This window comes from Manis pentadactyla, chromosome 2, assembly GCF_030020395.1.
Source record: "Manis pentadactyla isolate mManPen7 chromosome 2, mManPen7.hap1, whole genome shotgun sequence".
NCBI lineage: Eukaryota > Metazoa > Chordata > Mammalia > Pholidota > Manidae > Manis > Manis pentadactyla.
In genome coordinates, this window is record NC_080020.1 from 147,246,541 (window position 1) to 147,265,941 (window position 19,401).

Here is a 19,401-nt window from a genome sequence, read left to right on the forward strand (position 1 = left end):
TGCCCCTCATGACGACCAACCTTTTTACTGTCTGCAGAGTTTTGCTTTTTCCATAATGTCATATAGTTGTAATCACCCAGTGTGCAGCCTTTCAGATTGAAGTTTCCCCCATGTCTATTTATGGCTTGATAGCATCTTTCTTTTTGGTGCTGAATGATACTCATCACTGGCTGATGTACCAATTCATTATCCATTCACCAACTAAAGGACGTCTCGGTTGTTTCCAAGTTTTGGCAATTATGAATAAATCTATTTAAACATATGTATGCAAGTTTCTGTGTAGACGTTAAGGTTTCAACTCTTCTGGGTAAACAGCAAACACCAAGTGCGACTACTGGATCATGTGGAAGGAGTATATTCAATTTGTAAGGAACCGCCCACCTACCTACCAAAGTGGCAGCGTCCTGCTGCATCCCAGTGGCGATGAATGGGTTCCTGCTGCCTCACCTCGGCAGCATTTGGTTGTGTCAGTGTTCTGGATCTGTGCTGCTCTACAAGTGTGCAGTGGTATCTAATTGTTGCTGTAATTTGTATTTCCCTGATGTGGAGTACCTTTTCATATGCTTATTTGACATTTGTGTATCTTTTCTGGTGAGGTGTCTGTTAAAGTCTTTTGCCCATTTTTAAATCAGGTTGTTTTCCTCTTGTTGAGTTTTAAGAGTTCTTTGTATCTTTATATATTCTGGATAATGGTCCTTTAACAGATGGATCTTTTTCAAACATTTTCTGCCATCAATCTGCAGCTTGTCTTTTCATTCATTTCACAGTATATTTCTCAGAGCAGAAATTTTTACCTTTAATAAAATCCAGCTTATCAATTCTTTCTTTCATGTCTCATGCCTTTGGTGCTGTATCTCAAAAAGCCATGACTGAGCCCAACGTCATTTAGGTCATTCATTATTGATTCATTTTCTTAAATATATATATATAAGCCTACTCAGTCTACTACTTCTTGTGTAAGTGTGGGAGATTGTGTCCTTCAAGAAATGGGTCCATTTCATCAAGGCCATCAAATTTGTTGGCAAGGAGTTGTTCACAGTATTCTTTGATTATCCTTTTCTGTCCATGGGATCTGTAGTAGTGTCCCCTCTCCCATTTCTGATAGTAGTAATTTATAGTCCTCTCTCCTTTTCTTCAGTTAGCCTACCTAAAGGCTTACTGATTTTATTGATCTTTTCAAAGAATTAGCTTTTGGTATTATTGATTTTCTTCACTGATTTCCTGTTTTTGGCTTCATTGATTTCTGCTTGACTTTTATCCTTTTCTTCTGGTTACCTTGGATTTAATTAGCTTTCTCCTGAGATGAAAGCTTAGATAATTGATTTTAAATCTTTATTCTATAGTAAATCTTTCTAATATATGCATTATGCTGTAAGTTTCCCTCTAAGCATTGCTTCTGTTCACTCTTCTTATAAAGATTAAATATTAGAATTCCCTTGCCAGAGGCAAGGTTAAGTGTTTATTTTTTTTACACTTTTGGTGCATTTACACATGTATACCTACTGAAATAAAGAGGGTTACTTACATGTGTCTTAAAAGTACAAATGGTATTAAGTTGTATTTATACTATACACTTGCCACAGAATGAAGATCTGTGTCTCCCGCCCCCATAATTACATGTTGAAAGCGAATCCCCAGTGAGTTGGTATTTGGATGTGGTATCTTTGGGAGGAAAACAGGATTAATGCCCTCATAAAAGGAATCTCAGGAATATATCCTTGCTCCCTTCTATCACATGAAGACACAGGGGAAGGCAGCTAGCTATGAATGAGGCAGTGGGCCCTCACCCAACATTGAATCTGCCAGTGTCTTCACCTTGGACTTCCAGCCCCCAGAACTATGAGAAACAAACTTCTGTTGTTTTAAGCCACCCAGTCTGTGGTGACTTGATCAGACTAAGACTACCACAGCATTTTTACTTGGGTTTCTCACCCAACAATGTCTCATCTGTACCTATACAACTTGAGCTACTCCCTCTTTGATTGTCTACATATAACTAACTCCACATGAGATTCTCTGACAGCTGATGTAGCTACCCTACTGATGGTCATTTAGATTGTTTCTAATTTTTTGCTGACATGTAATACTTAAAATCTCCAATCTGATGAGTGACAGTGATCTCTTGTCACTGTTTTATAGAATATTATTTTCACTCTCGTCTTTTCCTGTTTACTGGGTTCTTTTTTTTCATTTATGAATTACCTTCATTCCCCCTTGCCTTTTTTTCTGTTAGGCTATTTCTCTTATCAATTTCAACAGTAATTTCTTCCAAATACCAGACCTCTGTTACGTTTCAAATTTTCTCCATTCTGTTTTGTAAATTTACAGTATCATTTTATCCAAAGAGAAGTTCTAAATTTTGAAATAGATTAATTTATCAATCTTTGCCTTTTACTTTTTTTTTGTAGCTTAAGGACAAATATTATCTGTTATTTAAAAGATATTGATAGTTATATACTCAACTAGCCACTTTATTTAATTCTATCCTAGAGTTCCAAAATCATAATGAACTTTTAAGTCTTGATGTAACTCCTGTCATCTTCTAGATATAATCTAATTTAAAAAATTTTTATTAAGTGAATCAACAAATAGATTTCTGTCCTCAGGAATGTTTTCATATACATATTTTTAAAAGGCTGCCACAAAAATAAAATAGAAAATGAGAATCATCTAAATGCTCAGCTGATGAAAATTCATCCTTACCAAAATCAATGTCAAAACTGATTTCAGAGGAACTGAAATGCAGCACTCTAAACTCAAATACCCCACAACAAGCATTTGGGTTTATTGGAAAACACTGTGAATCAAATATTTAAAAACTGAGAACATAATGAGCAAAAACCCAAAGAAATGAAACAATTTGACTAAACTCAGAATAAAAGAAAAAGTTAAAATCATCAGACGTGCAGATTTAACTTACAGGTCACCCAAAGAAGAATATATTAAAAACGTAATAAAGGACATTGGAAAAAAGTAGGAAAACCAACACAAAAAATGAAAATGAGATAAAGGAAGAAATAAAATGAATCAGACGGTGATTGATTTGGAAGACAACCAAAGAAGAAACATTTATATAACTGGAGTCCTAGACGAAAACAGAAAGTAGAACATAATTAATATTTATAACTATAAAAAAAAACTTACTGAAAGTAAAGGATTTGAATCTACATATTAAAAGGTCTTATCAGCACCACTATAAACTAACCCTTAGTAATCAACTCAATGTCAAATTTTCTTAAGCTACTAAACAAAGATAAAGACTGCTTAGGACAACCAGGGGAAAAGATTAAAAAATGTAAAAGGAAAGATAACTACACTGGATGAGACTTCTCAAAAACAACAAACAAAGCAAGGCAACAATGGAGCAACATTTTCAAGAAACTCAAAAACGAAAACATGAACCAATGATTTCTTCCTCCAGCCAAGCTGTCCTTCAAGTATCAAGGCTATAGAAAAACAATTTAAAATACACAGGAGCTTGGGGAATTTTGTATCCACAAGCCAGTTTTGAAAAATCTATTAGAAAATGAACTCAATTCAACCAAGAGATGAAACTTCAGCAAAAGGAGTTTTGAACAGCTCTTAATAATTTAATTGTAGATACAAGACAAGAACAAAGATGAGTAAGAAATAAAAAGAATAACATGTTGAAAAAGAATAGCAGATATACACATTAACACACAAAATACATAAAGGCAGAGAAAGATCACAATTTATTTGCCACCCATGAGATCACCATGCTACTTGTTGTATCATTACACCCCATTCCACACTGATTTGTGTGGATTTGGCCACCATGTTATCATCAGCTGGTAGGACACTTATACAATCTCTGCAGTTACCACATAACCCTTCACCTATACTATGTGGTGTGTTTTATAAAAAGCATCATTAAAAAAAAATCTCAGAACAGTTTATAGTTTCAATGTTTCCAATATTCAGATAACCAAATGATATTCTACCGTAATACAAATATAGTTTTTAGTTTATGGTTTTGTATTTTCTAAGAGGGAGGACAATTATGAATTATAACTGATTTCTGGTTTTTTTGCCTTTTTTATTCACACAGGTTATTTTTTTATTTTATAAAACAATACTGAATACCAGAGGCAAGTGTAGGCATACTTATCTTACTCCTGAACTTAATGTAAAGGAATTCAATGATGTTTTTTAATTTGATGGTGTCTGTTTCCCGTGATAGTCTTATTCAAACGAAGAAAGTTTATTTTTATATATAGTTTAAAAGTTTTTATTGAAAAAATGCTTAATTTGTTAAATAACTTTTTCTCATCTATGGAAATATATTTGCCCTGACTCCATTAACACAAAGAATTACATTAATAATTATTAATGTTAAAAACACCTTTTTATTGTTGGGGGGATAAAGATCCTTTGGCATAGTCTGTTAATATGAGGCTTTAGAATAAACTGTAGGTTTATTTTTTTATGCAATTCGTGTCCAGATGTGATAACTGTGTAAGCCTTTAAAGTGAGTTTGGAAGCTTTCATTTTTCTGCTCTGCAACAGTTTACATACTATAAAAGTTACAAGCTTTTTCAAGGTATGACAGACCCCGCTGACAAAACCTGGGCCTTGTGCCTGTTTAGTTAGACCTTTGATTACGCTTGACTTTGTCTCCTGCTTTTAACCTAACTAGCATTCTCTTGACTAAGACATTTGGGGAATTACAGTTTTATTTAAATGACCTGACAGTCAGTGCAGTGTGACAGTGTTTTGAGTCATGACTCTGGGGCCAACCTATATCTTGACCCAGCCACCTGCTAGCTGTGTGTCCTTGCTAATTAATCTCAGTGTGCTTTAATTCCCACATCTGTAAAATGGGAAGAATAGTATCTACTTAATAAAACTGTTATGAGGATAATGAATTAATACATGCAAACCACTTAAAACTGTGCCTAGTCCACTCTAAGTTTCAATAAATACTAGTTTATTTTTCAAATTAACTAGAATAAAGTTACCCATAACGATACCACCCTTTAAAGATATCTTCTGAATAGTATTATTTAAAATCATTAATATCGTCCTTTTACATCTTCGTACTTTTTCCTTGACCAGACTTGTCAGGAAGTTTATCAATTTCATTGGCTTTTTCAAAAGACTAGTTGCATTTATTTATCCTATCCCTTTTTTTAAATTTCTTTACTTCACTCATCTATTTAGTTCTTTTTCTTCTTTCCTGAACTGAACACTTAGCTCATTTACTCCTAGTCTGTTTATCTCTGCTAACGCACTGTCCCTATCCCATAGGGTCTGATAGGAACTGTTCTCACTGTCCTACATTTCTATATAGCTTATAATTTTGGTTTACTGTTTAATCCAATAGTTTAATGGTTCTATTGATTTTAAGACAGAAAACGTAACCTATATAATTTCTACTTTTTGGAATTTGTTAAGTTTTTCTCTATGACTGGTTATATCATGATTTTATTAATATTCCATTGGCATCTGCATTGAAAATGTATTCTTTGTACTTGTAGATATAAAGTCATGCTGTGTTATTCAAATTCTTCAGAGCCTTTGTTAACAGAGTTTGCTATACACATTTTAATGTTAAATGCTTGGTGTAAAAAGGTTCATGGTCATCAAATCCATTTAATGATATTTTATCAATATAAATTAATATTCTTGTCTAACTGAACCACTCCCCACTTCCTTGAATTCCATTTTGTCTACTACTAGGTGTTACTTACTCCTTGCTTCTGTCATTAATCCCATATATATTTTTGTTTTTCCCAATATTTTTATTACACACTTCAAAAAGAGAAGCAATTTTATGTTAACTCAATCTGGAAGCCTCCATCTTTTTATGAGGGAAGTGATGGCATATTACATGTGGCACAATGTATTCAAATCTAAAATTCACTGCTATTTAAATCAGTTTGTCCTATATTTACAAAGTGCAGCAAGATTGGTAGGTAGGTAGGTAATAAAAAATACTTTGCTAATTCTAAAGAAATATTGTTTAAATATAGTTAGCTGCAATGTAACAAATCCTACCAATACTCACTATACTTTGAAAACAACACATGGGCATTCTTCAGGGACACAAGGGCATTTTACAGGGACAAACAGATGTTTCAGGTGTTACTTTCCAGCTGTGGTGATAAGAAACTTCTACTGAGAAGCTGGTATGATTTAAAAGAAAGAACTAATCTCAGAGGTGCAGATGTATAAGAAGAGATACAACTAGGAGAGATATACCACGCAAAGAGAGGAAGAGACATAGCGAGGAGCCTGAGAGGCAGAGGAATCACTAAAAAAGGGGGGAGAATCACTCTCAGGATGTTTATAGAAAAGCCACTAAGTGTAAGTTACTACACCTGGTGCTCACAGTTTTATTTCTGTAAAACTGAGCTGTATCTTAAAATTATTGTGTACTTTTCTTTTGTTATCATTAATCTACAATTACATGAAGAACATTATGTTTACTAGGCTCCCCCCTTCACCAATTCCCCCCCACAAACCCCATTACAGTCACTGTCCATCAGTGAAAATTACTGTGTACTTTTAATATAGCCTTCATTATTTCCCCAAAAGCTATTAATTAAATTGTTGTTATAGTTTATAATCAACCATGTCTAAGACTTGAGGAAATATGAGAGAACATATTTATAGACTCCAAATAATTATAAAAAGATTCAAAATAAAATTTATCATTTCAGAGAGAAAAGTGGAGCAGCTGAACAATGAAATGCCCAGCTCTGAACACAGGTATGATATAGAAGAAAAATCAATGCAAAACAAATTTCTTATAGAAATACTCTCTCTTACCAACCTCTAATCAACTCTACACATGCTGACTAAAGCTGCCTGAGAACTGAGCATTTGTGGCTGCCAGGCTATTGTCTAGTTTACCCACACATTTTTGCTATTTAGTTACATGCTTGCTAAGAGTCAGTTTTTATTCCCAAACCTGTTTATTACAATTGTACTTAATTCTGTAATTACATGAACTAAATATTATATAAATAGATGAAATATGAGTGAAAACAGAAAAGACAGCTCCTGCTTCCATGAAAATTACGTTGAACACTTTAGAAAGACTCAAAGGCAAGTTACTAAAAAAAAGAAAGTTTCTTTAACATCAATGAGGTTAGGGAGAAAATCTATAGAAATACAGAAACATTCTGTACTCAGATTTCATAGGAAGTTTAAGTTCTCTCCTCCACTAAGGAAATCAAAGCAAAAAACTTGGTGACGCAGCAGTGACAGGTCATGCAGAAGAAATGAGGAGGAACAAAGGAAAAAACCTCTAGGGTTAGAGCAAAACACTGATGAATAAAAATAAATTTACATTTTGAGTGTTTTTAAGGAATGATCTCTAGTTTAATACTTTCTAATTTAACTGACAAATAGTCTAAAGTGGATGAGAGGCTTTTAATATAAATTAGAAAATAGTAAATACATTGTTTTCCGGCAACCTTAATGCATTTACATTTTCCTCAAGATATATTTTATACATTTAAAACATAAAGAGAAGAATCTTAAAAGAAGCCAGAAGAAAGGTGGGGGCAGGGGAATAAAGAATGATGGCTAAGTGTTCTAGAAATAGGGCAAAGTAAAAGCCACTGGAATCATGTCCATAAAGTGATGAAAGACCAAGAAAAGGTGAAAAATGTGTCCCCTGTGAAAATGTGCCTACAAAAGAAAAATCTTAAATTTTCATATAAAAAAAGTTTAATTGTTCTCCAACAGATCTGCAGTAAACTCCTCAAAAAGCTGTGTTAGAATGCAAATAAATTAGTGTGACATTAGAAAGATGGAAGTGTGAGAGGTGATACAGAGGCTTCCTCCTAAAACCATATACAATATGAAAATATAATTAATACAACTAATCCTAAAAGAGCAACAGGAAAGAGAACTGTGCCAGACTGCATACACCTGGAGAAAAGAGCAGACCACAGCTGGAGAAAAACATACCACAGCTGTGGTCCGGCCAGACCCAAACCCCGCCCCCAAGCTCACTGGTGGGAGGAAGAGAAACGGAGCAGGGAGGAAGTAGAGGCCTGGAACTGCTGAATATCTAACTCTGGAGATCTGCTCTAGGAGCACAAACCTACATTTCATGGTGCTTGCATGGTACTCTCATGATTAGGGGGTTGGAAAGCTAAAACAGGCAGAATTCCTGGAGAGACTGAGGGTCTAGCCACTTGTGGAAAGCAGGGATCCATATCCACCTGCTCTTGGACAAAAGAAAGGTGGGCAGTCTGTGAGACTTTTTAACAAGGAAGCCCTTACCAAGAGGGCTGCTAAGGGGCAAGAACTGCACAGAGTTCACTGCTCAGGGAAAAGGACAGGTAGACAAAATTGTCTGGGTGCACTCTGCCCAGCAGGTTGGGAGCTTTCACGATCTTCAGATGCTCCAGCTCCCTGGCTGGCTACACAGCTCCAAGGACCCCCTCCGTGATACAGAGCCTACTGTGCCTTTCTCCCAACCAGCCCCACCTGGCTCACAAACCTGCAAACCCTACTCTGGCATTAGGCCAGCCAGAGGGAAGATCTGTCTACAGCAACTACAAACGCAAAGCATAAAGGCTTATACCTGTGTGCTCGGCCCACTGGTTCAGGCATAGCAGCCGGAAGCAGGAAACAGCTCTTTCCTCCCCGCAGGCACCAATACCACTGCCTGTGACCCCCGACATTGCCTCAGGGGCTAAGCAGCTCCAGAGAATAGAGATTCTAGGTACTAGAGGGCACCGTATACATATATGAAATGCCAAAGGAACCTGGTTCAAAGTAAATTATTAATACAACTCCTGAGAAAGATTTTAAATGACATCGACCTCATGAATCTTCCTGAAAGGGAGTTCAAAATAAAAATCATTAACATATTCATGGAGGTATGGAAAGATATTCAAGAACTCAGGAAAGAATTCCGGTCGGAGATCCAATCACTGAAAAAGCAAAATGGAGGGTATTAAATGCAGATTAGATACAGTGGAGGAGATGATAAATGAAATAGAAACTAGAGAAGAGGAATACAAAGAAGCTGAGGCACAGAGAGAAAAAAGGATCTCTAAGAATGAAAGAATATTGAGAGAACTGTGTGACTCATCCAAACGGAACAATATTTGCATTATAGGGGTACCAGAAGAAGAAGAGAGAAAAAGGGATAGAAAGTGTCTTTGAGGAGGTAATAGCTGAAAACTTCCCCAGTCTGGGAAGGGAGAGAGTCTCTCAGGCCATGGAGGTACACAGATCTCCCAACACAAGGGACCCAAGGAAGACAACACCAAGACATACAGTAATTAAAATGGCAAAGATCAAGGATAAGGACAGACTATTAAAAGCAGCCAGAGACAGAAATAAGACCACATACAAAGGAAAGCCCATCAGGCTATCATCAGACTTCTCAGCAGAAACCTTACAGGCCAGAAGGGAGTGGTACGATGTATTTAATGCAATGAAGCAGAAGGGCCTCGAATCACGATTACTTTATCCAGTAAGATTATCATTTAAATTTGAAGGAGGGATTAAACAATTTCCAGATAAGCAAAAGCTGAGAGAATTTACCTCCCACAAACCATCTCTACAGTCTATTTTGGAGGGACTGCTATAGATGAAGTGTTCCTAAGGTTAAATAGCTGTCAACAGAGGTAATAAAAACACAGTAAATAAGTAGAACAGCTAATTACTAAGCAAATGCAAAATTAAATTAACTATCCCCAAAGTCAATCAAGGGATAGACTAAGAGTACAGAATATGATACCTTATAAAGAATGGAGGAGGAAGAAAAAGGAGGAGAAAAAAAAAAGAACCTTTAGATTATGTTTGTAACAGCATATTAAGTGAGTTAAGTTAGACTCTTAGATAGTAAAGAAGTTAACCTTGAACCTTTGGTAACCACAAATCTAAAGCCTGCAATGGCAATGAATACATACCTATAGATAATCACCCTAAATGTAAATGGACTGAACGCACCAATCAAAAGACATAGAGTCACTGAATGGATTAAAAACAGGACCCATCTATATGCTGCCTACAAGAGACTCACTTTAAACACAAAGACATACACAGACTAAAAGTGAAGGGATGGAAAAAGATATATCATGCAACTAATAGGGAGAAAAAAGCAGGAGTTGCAGTACTTGTATCAGACAAAATAGACTTCAAAACAAAGAAAGTCACAAGAGACAAAGAAGGACATTACATAATGATAAAAGGGTCAATCCAACAAGAAGACATAACCCTTGTAAATATCTATGCGTCCAACAAAGGAGCACCTACATAGGTGAAACAAATACTAACAGAATTAAAAGGGGAAATAGAATGTAATGCATTCATTCTAGGAGACTTCAACACTCCACTAACTCTGAAGGCCAGATCAACCAGACAGAAAATAAGTAAGGACACAGAGGCACTGAACAACACATTAGAACAGATGGACCTAACAGACATCTACAGAACCCTACACTCAAAAGCAGCAGAATACACATTCTTCTCAAGTGTACATGGAAAATTTTCAAGAACAGACCATATACTAGGCCACAAAAAGAGCCTGAGTAAATTCAAAAAGATTGGAATTGTACCAACCAGTTTCTCAGACCACAAAGGTATGAAACTAGAAATAAATTATGCAAAGAAAACGGAAAATTCCACAAACACATGGAGGCTTCACAACATGCTCCTAAATAACTAATGGATCAATGCGACCAAATAAAAACAGAGATCAAGCAACATATGGAGACAAATGACAACATTAATTCAACAACACAAAATCTGTGGGATGCAGCCAAGGCCATGCTAAGAGGAAAGTATACTGCAATACAGGCCTACCTCAGGAAAGAAGAACAATCCCATATGAGTAATGAAACTAGAAAAAGAAGAACAAATGAGGCAAAAAGTCAGCAGAAGGAGGGACATAATAAAGATTAAAGCAGAAATAAATGAAGTTGAGAAGACTAAAACAATAGAAAGAATCAATGAAAACAGGAGCTGGTTCTTCGAGAAAATAAACAAAATAGATAATCCCCTAGCCAGACTCACCAAGAAAAAAAGAAGAGTCTACTTACATAAACAAAATCAGAAATGAGAAAGGAAAAATCACTACAGACATCACAGAAATACAAAGAATTATTAGAGAATACAATGAAAAATTATATGCTAACAAACTGGATAACCTAGAAGAAATGGACAACTTTCTAGAAAAATACAAACTTCCAAGGCTGACCCAGAAAGAAACAGAAAACCTGAATAGACCAATTACCAGCAACGAAATCAAACTGGTAACAAAAACCTACCTAAGAACAAAATTCCTGGACCAGATGGCTTCACTGCTGAATATTATCAAACATTTAGTGAAGACCTAATACCCATGCTCCTTAAGTTTTCCAAAGAGTAGAAGAAGAGGGAATATTTCCAAACTCATTCTATAAGCCAGAATCACTCTAATACAAAAACCAGGCAAAAACACCACATAAAAAGAAAATTACAGACCAATATCCCTGATGAACATACATGCAAAAATACTCAACAAAATATTAGCAAACCAAATTCAAAAATACATCAAAAAGATCATCCATCATGATGAAGGAGGATTTATTACAAGGTTGCAAGGATGGTACAACAATCGAAAATCCATTAATATCATCCACCACATCAACAAAAAGGACAAAAACCACATGATCATCTCCATAGATGCTGAAAAAGCATTTGACAAAATTCAACATCCATTCATGATAAAAACTCTCAACAGAATGGGTATAGAGGGCAAGTACCTCAACATAATAAAGGCTCAAAATAGATCAAAGACCTGAATGAATATATGACAAACCCACAGCCAACTTTATACTTAATAGCGAGAAGCTGAAAGCTTTTCCTTTAAGATCGGGAACAAGACAAAGATGCCCACTCTCCCCACTTCTATTCAACATAGTACTGGAGGTCCTAGCCACAGCAATCAGATAACACAAATAATAAAAGGCATCCAGATTGGCAAGGAAGAAGTTAAACTGTCCCTGTTTGCAGATGACATGATATTGTACACAGAAAACCTAAAGAATCCACTCCAAAACTAGTAGATCTAATATCTGAATTCAGCAAAGTTGCAGGATACAAAATCAATACGCAGAAATCTGTGGCATTCCTATACACAAACAATGCAATGGCAGAGAGAGAAATCAGAAAAACAATTCCATTCACAGCTGCATCAAAAAGAATAAAATACCTAGGAATAAACCTAACCAAGGAAGTGAAAGACCTATACTCTGAAAATTACAAGACACTCATGAGAGAAATTAAAGAAAATACCAATAAATGGAAACACATCCTGTGCTCATGGATAGGAAGAATTAATATTGTCAAAATGGCCATCCTGCCTAAAGCAATCGACAGATTCAATGCAATTCCTATGAAAATATCAACAGCATTCTTCAATGAACTAGAGAAAATCATTCTAAAATTCATACGGAACCACAAAAGACCCCAAACAGCCAAAGCAATCCTGAGAAGGAAGAATAAAGCTGGGGGAATTATGCTCTCCAACTTCAAGCTCTACTACAAAGCCACAGTAATCAAGACAATTTGGTACTGGCACAAGAACAGACCCATAGAGCAATGGAACAGACTAGAGAGCCCTGATATAAACCCAACCATATATGGTAAATTAATATATGATAAAGGAGCCATGGACATACAATGGGGAAATGACAGCCTCTTCAACAGCTGGTGTTGGCAAACTGGACAGCTACAGGCAAGAGAATGAAACTGGATTACTGTTTAACCCCTTACACAAAAGTAAACTCGAAATGGACCAAAGACCTGAATGTAAGTCATGAAATCATAAAACTCTTAGTAGACAACATAGGCAAAAATCTGAATATAAGCATGAGCAACTTCTTGAACGCATCTCCCTGAAGACAGGAAGCAAAAGCAAAAATGAATTCATGGGACTACATCAAAATAAGGAGTTGCTGTATGGCAAAGGACACCATCAACAGAAAAGGCATCCTACAGTAATGGAGAATATATTTGTAAATGACATATCCGACAAGTGATTAACATCCAAAATATATAAAGAACTTACACGCCTCAACACCCAAAAAGCAAATAACTCGACTAACAAATGGGCAGAGGATATGAAGAGACCATTCTCCAAAGAAGAAATTCAGATGGCCAACAGACACATGAAAAGATGCTCAGTATCACTAAACATCAGGGAAATGCAAATTAAAACCACAATGAGATATCACCTCACACTAGTAAGGATGGCCAGTATTGAAAAGACTAAGAACAACAAATGCTGGCGAGGATGTGGAGAAAGGGGAACCCTCCTACACTGCTGGTGGGAATGTAAGCTAGTTCAACCATTGTGGAAAGCAATATAGAAGTTCCTCAAAAAACTAAAAATAGCAATACCATTTGACTCAGGAATCCCACTACTTGGAATTTACCCAAAGAATACAACTTCTTAGATTCAAAAGGACATACGCACCCCTATGTTTATCACAGCACTTTTTATAATCGCCAAGATATGGAAGCAACCTAAGTGTCTATCAGTAGATGAATGGATAAAGAAGATGTGGTACATATACACAATGGAATACTACTCAGCCATAAGAAAGAAACAAATCCTACCATTTGCAACAACATGGATGGGGCTGGAGGACATTATGCTCAGTGAAATAATCCAGGTGGAGAACGACAAGTGCCAAATGATTTCCCTCATTTCTGGAGTATACCAACCAAGCAAAATTGAAGGAACAAAATAGCAGCAGACTTACAGACTCCAAGAAGGGACTAGTGGTTACCAAAGGGGAGGGGTGTGGGAAGCGAGGGAGAAGGGGATGGAGGGGTCTTATGTTTAGTACACATGGTGTGGGGGATCACGGGGAAAACAGTGTAGCACAGAGAAGCCAAATAGTGAATCTGTGGCATCTTACTACACTGATGGACAGTGACTGCAATGGGGTATGGGAGGGGACTTGATAATATGGGTAAATGTAGTAACCACATTGTTTTTTCATGTGAAACCATAAGAGTGTATATCAATAATACCTTAATAAAAAATAGTGACATTAGTAGAGGCATATCTAACCTGATCCAAGGTTAACATTCGTTAATTTAAAAAAATGTGTGAGCTCCAGTTATGCACTATTAGCTACAAAATACTTCCCAACTACTGTGGTATAGGAGTATATCTCCACAATATATGAGTAACTGCTGATACCCAACAGAATACCCTGCTAAAGAACGAACTGTTTATTTCATTCTTGAAGAAACGTACCTCTTTGTTTTGGAAAAATCTGTTCAGGATGCTGTAAAATAAATTAAAAGTGCATTAGAAAATTACTGTAACATAAATCTAAGTGAAAAATTTAAAAATATTAATTAAGATAACTACCTTCATTATTGGCCTGGCTCGTTTCTCAAACAAACCACTTGGGAAAAGGTAAGCAATAGCTCTCTGAAAATATACAGAAAGGTTAATTAACAACTGTTATAAAAATAAGTTAATGTATGACTAATAGTTATTGAGTGCTTACTATGTGTGCCAGACACTGAGCTAAGGGTTTTATACATATACATTATATCACTTCATCATCTTTTAAATGGGATAAAATTACTACATATACGTTTCCCCAAAAGAATAATAATTTTTAATGATTAAGCTTGTTATTAGCAATTTCCAAGTGTCAGCTTCAAACATGAATGCGATACCTCAAACTCTTTTTAAAGAACTAGAGGTGCTCCTGTGGTAATGTGCTTGGGGCAGTACCTCTAACTCCCACTGGGAGCGCTACTATCTGACAGAGCAATGAAAAGCGCAGGTTCTAAGCGTCACCCACTGTTCAGTTCAGGATGCTCTTTAAACTTTTCCTAGAAGTTGTAGGAGGTTTTTAAACTACATTTTTCCAAACACATTCTCTTAAATGTCTCAGTGGGGATGCTGCTGGCATTTTGAATGTGACAAAATGTAGGCAACCTTCCCTTACATATATTGCAGGTTATTCAACATCCCTGGCCCTTTCCCCAGTGACTGTGACAAATCTCACCTCCAAGGTAGCAGTACTGCCACCAACGTGAGAACCACTGCTTAAGCCATTCTGGTGTCGTCTCCAATACCTCTCCCCACAATTACAAACCAGTGTGCTTTCCTTTCTGTTCACAGTGTCACACGGAGCCTGCAGCCTTCACTGTCAGTGCCCTACCTGAGCTCTAAGGAACCTGGTGGCTCCTGTAAATACAGAGCTGCTGCTCTTTTTAGGAAGTCTTTTCTCAGGACGGCCCTTCTCTGCCCAAGCACATAGTCAAAGTGCTTGATCGGATTCTGTCCCTGAAAGTAGGGACCTGTAATTTGGGGGGGGTATAAATTCAATTATTAACATAATTGAATAGGGAGCCCAGGTTTGTCTCTGGGTCAAGCTTCATTCTCTCATTCAGGCTTCTGACAATAAAATTGACACTAAAAAAAAAAAAAAATCAGAGTGCTAATTCTGTGAATTTTGTTCCTTTTAAAACCAGGGCTTCCGCTCCTTTCCTTCTCTGAGGAGAAAAGGTAGACTTTTTAATAAATGATGTTGAGACAACTGATTGCCATTTGGAAAAGAATACACTGGAACCAAACTTCACACCGTACACCAGGATAAACGTCAAATGAATCAGGGAACTAAACACAGAAAATGAAACCAAACAAGTACTAAAAGACAAATTGGGTGAATTCCTTTATAAACTCAGTATGGGGCAGTCTTCCTTAACTATAACTCAAAATTAAGACACACACACACAGATTGAACCAATTAAAATACATTTAAAAAAGGAAAAAATATGGCTCAAATGTACTCATAAGAAAACTGCAATCAAAATTACCGAGGTAACACTTTTCATCTAACAGGACTAAACAAAAATCCCAAAGCCTGACAGTACACTGTTAGCAAGGGGACACTTCTGGTCTTGCTGGTGGCAGTGCCATATGTACAGCTTCTGCAGCTAGAAGTCTGGCACTATCTTAACAAAAACTGCATACCCTACTTCTATGAATTTACCCAAATGATACACCCCACAAATACAAAACAATATAAGCATATGTTATTCACTGATTTATAAGAACAAAATATCATTGATTATAATAACAAAATAACTAAATCCCCACACAGAAGAGGTTGGTTAAGTAAATGATGGTACATCTATGCAATCAAGTCCTCTTTCTATATATATAGCTATAAAAAAAGATTGAGAAACAAAATTAAGAAAATACATGTAGAAATAGGGAAAAATATACATAGGTTTCTTTTTATAAACACAGTAAGGAAAAAGTAGAAACTAATAAAAGTCATCTGTTAAGGGATCAGTGGGAGCAAGGGAGGGACGAAGGGATAAGAGTAACTGCATATACTTTTCTATACAGTTGAACTTTGAAGCATGTAAATGTTTTGTATATTAATGACTAAAATTTTCAAAAGAAACTCTAATTAATAGAGACAGAAAGGAATAAACCTAATTTCTAATGACAAGAAATAATCGCAAAGAAATCTTCTTTACTTGGTAAGCTTATTAGTAGTAGTAATATCAGTATCATAATCCTGAAATATTTTGTTTATATTGCAGTATGAAGCAAATAAATTAACTAAAGCAGCATAAAGCAAGTATGTATATTAGTTTTGATACTGAAAATTTTATGGAAGAGATACAAATATAAAAGAATGCAAAGTTTAGTTTGAATTAGACTAATCAATATAAACTCATGATCTTTAAAAAATATTGTTTCCTGTATTATTCCTATAATATTTTAAAAATACCATTTTTTAGTTCTATCCCCTGAAAGAGCACAGAAGCAAAAGAACTCCAGGATGCTGGGTGGCCTCTAGCATCCAAATCTTGGTTTTGCAATACAATTTCCCAGCTTAAGGAAAATAGTATCTTGGAGAAATTGCTAATTCTAGGCCTAAGGCAGGGAAAGTACAAAATGAGCCTGAAACATTTTCTTGTGCCAGAAAACAGGAAGCAGCATCAAGGGGCTCACACTGGCCAAACTTGGGACAATCTGAATATTAAAAAGAACAATGACAATGCCTTATAATCCACTCAAGATATGGGCATATACATGTTTAAAAGTGTGCGTATACACACACACACACACACACACACACACACACACATGTGCATTCTTTCTCTCTCTCTCTCTCAAGGCTGGGAAGGGACAAGGGAAAAGGGAAAACGAAAGCCTCTGAATAAAACAATACCAGCTAACAAAAGCAGAAGGAATGACAGAAGCAGAAAATCATTTTACAACCTTCAAGGTATTATACTATACAGTTTCAGGCAAGGATTGTCAATAGATGCCAAAGTCACTGGCTAAAAGGTTACTGGGGAATAGAATATTCACATGGACTCAAAATATCACTCTCTAGCTTACTTACTCATTTCCAAGGAGAAAAGTTGCTTTCTCAATAAAGAGGACTCGTGGTCACCTCAACCAAGGGATCAGAGAATCACTTGTGGGACAAAATGACTATGTACCGCCTTGTGTTAGGCAACGAGAAGGATACAGTATACTTTTAAGTTTTATCAGTTAGCCATTCTAAATCTAACCATGAGCCAGAATGTGGAACAACAGTACAAGACAACTGGTCTGGATTCTGCAAAATAACTAGCAAGCTATGAAGACATCTGGGGGAAAACTGGAGAAACTTAATGTAGACTATGTAATACATGACAATATAATTATTGTAATTGTCTGAGATACAATAGTGGTATTGAGATAATAAAGGATGTTATTTAGGGGTTAAGTAAAGGCTGATATATCTATAAGTTTAGTGTTATGATATCTGCACTTTCAAAGGTTTGCAGGAAAAAACTTTACATATACAGGGAGATAAAGGAAATATGGCAAAATGCTAATCAGCAAATCTATATGAAGGGTATATGTGTGTGTGTGTGTGTGTGTGTGTGTGTGTGTATTCACTGAACATTCAGATTTTCTGAAAACTTGAAAACTTTCAAAACAAAAAGTTGGGAAAAGATAATAAATATTTTAAATTAAGTAGGTAAGTTCTTCCCAAAGCCAACCTGTCTCAGCAGGGCCACCAAGGGCCTACAGCATCTGTGCACTGTGGGCCGGCTGGCCTTCAGGTTTGGTTCTTGCAGTCACACAGCAGCCCCAAGGCCAGTCCAGAATCTTAGAGAAGGGGCTCTGAATCCAAGGCCTCAGTGAGAATATCTGAATATTGGAGAGCATGGAAGACAGGTACTACTCTTCAGCTTGAAGTGAATTCCCATAATTACAAGGGGGACAATCCAACCTACTTTCAAATCAGTTTTAAGCCACCACTGGCATCATTTTCAAATATGGAAATTATCACTAACTGAGCTAACTATCAAAGACAGTCCTAAAGGAAAATGAAAATGTAAAGAATTCTGCCGCACAGTTGGATTCATGAAAACTAAGACTTAGAAGTGTCACAGAAAAGTTAATTGGCAGAACCTGAAAATAAAACTTGCAAAGGATGTCTGTTTTACAGGTAATTAAAAAAAATGGAAACACGCTAATAAAAACTTGCTGCAAGTATTCTGCATCAGGAAAAGTGGCTTTGTTTAAAAAAACTCAGCTCAAAGTATATTAGCATATATCTGCTAATTCATAATTCCTCTTTATTTTTAAGTTGCAATAATAATATAACCAACTATACTACACTGCACCAAATCTATTATACTACACTATACAACACACTATACTAGTAATTACTAATACAATATATGCAATATACTATACTGTGTTACACTAACTGTATTATATATTTGTACCAACCTATATTAGGTTTTGTACCAAGTACTGTGAAGCCTGTTTACAGAGCAAGCTATCATGTCAGATAAACAGCAAAATTACAAATTCAGTAAAAAAAAAAAAAAAGAAAAAGGATGGAAAGAAAAAGGAACAAAAAAGGAACAGTAAATAACACAAACCAGTTATTTTCTAACCAAATAACAAAATATATCAAATAGAAAAGATTCCCAGCATGCTCTGTCATCTGTTCAGTATGCATGGAATAGTATGAACATGACTTAACCTGTCACTTCCATTTATTTCCTACCTGCATTATAAACAGGTTTCTTACAAACTTTGAAACAAAGGACTACTTGAATTTTATGAAAAAATAATTTTGTTGTTTTTTATGTCTGCTTAACTCCCAGTTAACATACACAGTTGTTAAAACTCAAGTAGGTGAATACTCTTTTGAAAAAAATAGTAAATATTATGGGAACAAGAGAATTTTGAGTGTTAATATTAAGTTGAACAGCTATCGATGTTTTGGGCAGAGCATTACATGCTACATAACCCTTATTCTCATTGCATTTCAGAATTCAGAAGAGAGGGAGCAATAAACATGAAGACAAACATCTAAGTAACATATAATTCTTACTGTATCTTCATAACCATAACAA

The 19,401-nt window shown here is 35.8% G+C and overlaps 1 protein-coding gene across 1 annotated transcript in view; it reads right to left on the reverse strand.

The window, feature by feature from the left end:
* MRPS9 (mitochondrial ribosomal protein S9) overlaps positions 1-19,401 on the reverse strand; it is a 74,299-nt gene that overhangs the window by 22,009 nt on the left and 32,889 nt on the right. The window contains exons 3-4 of the mRNA XM_036921495.2: positions 14,363-14,425; positions 14,246-14,276 (exon numbers count right to left, since the gene is read on the reverse strand). Of these exons, the coding sequence (XP_036777390.1) occupies positions 14,246-14,276; positions 14,363-14,425 (94 nt within the window). The remainder of the gene's footprint in view (positions 1-14,245; positions 14,277-14,362; positions 14,426-19,401) is intronic.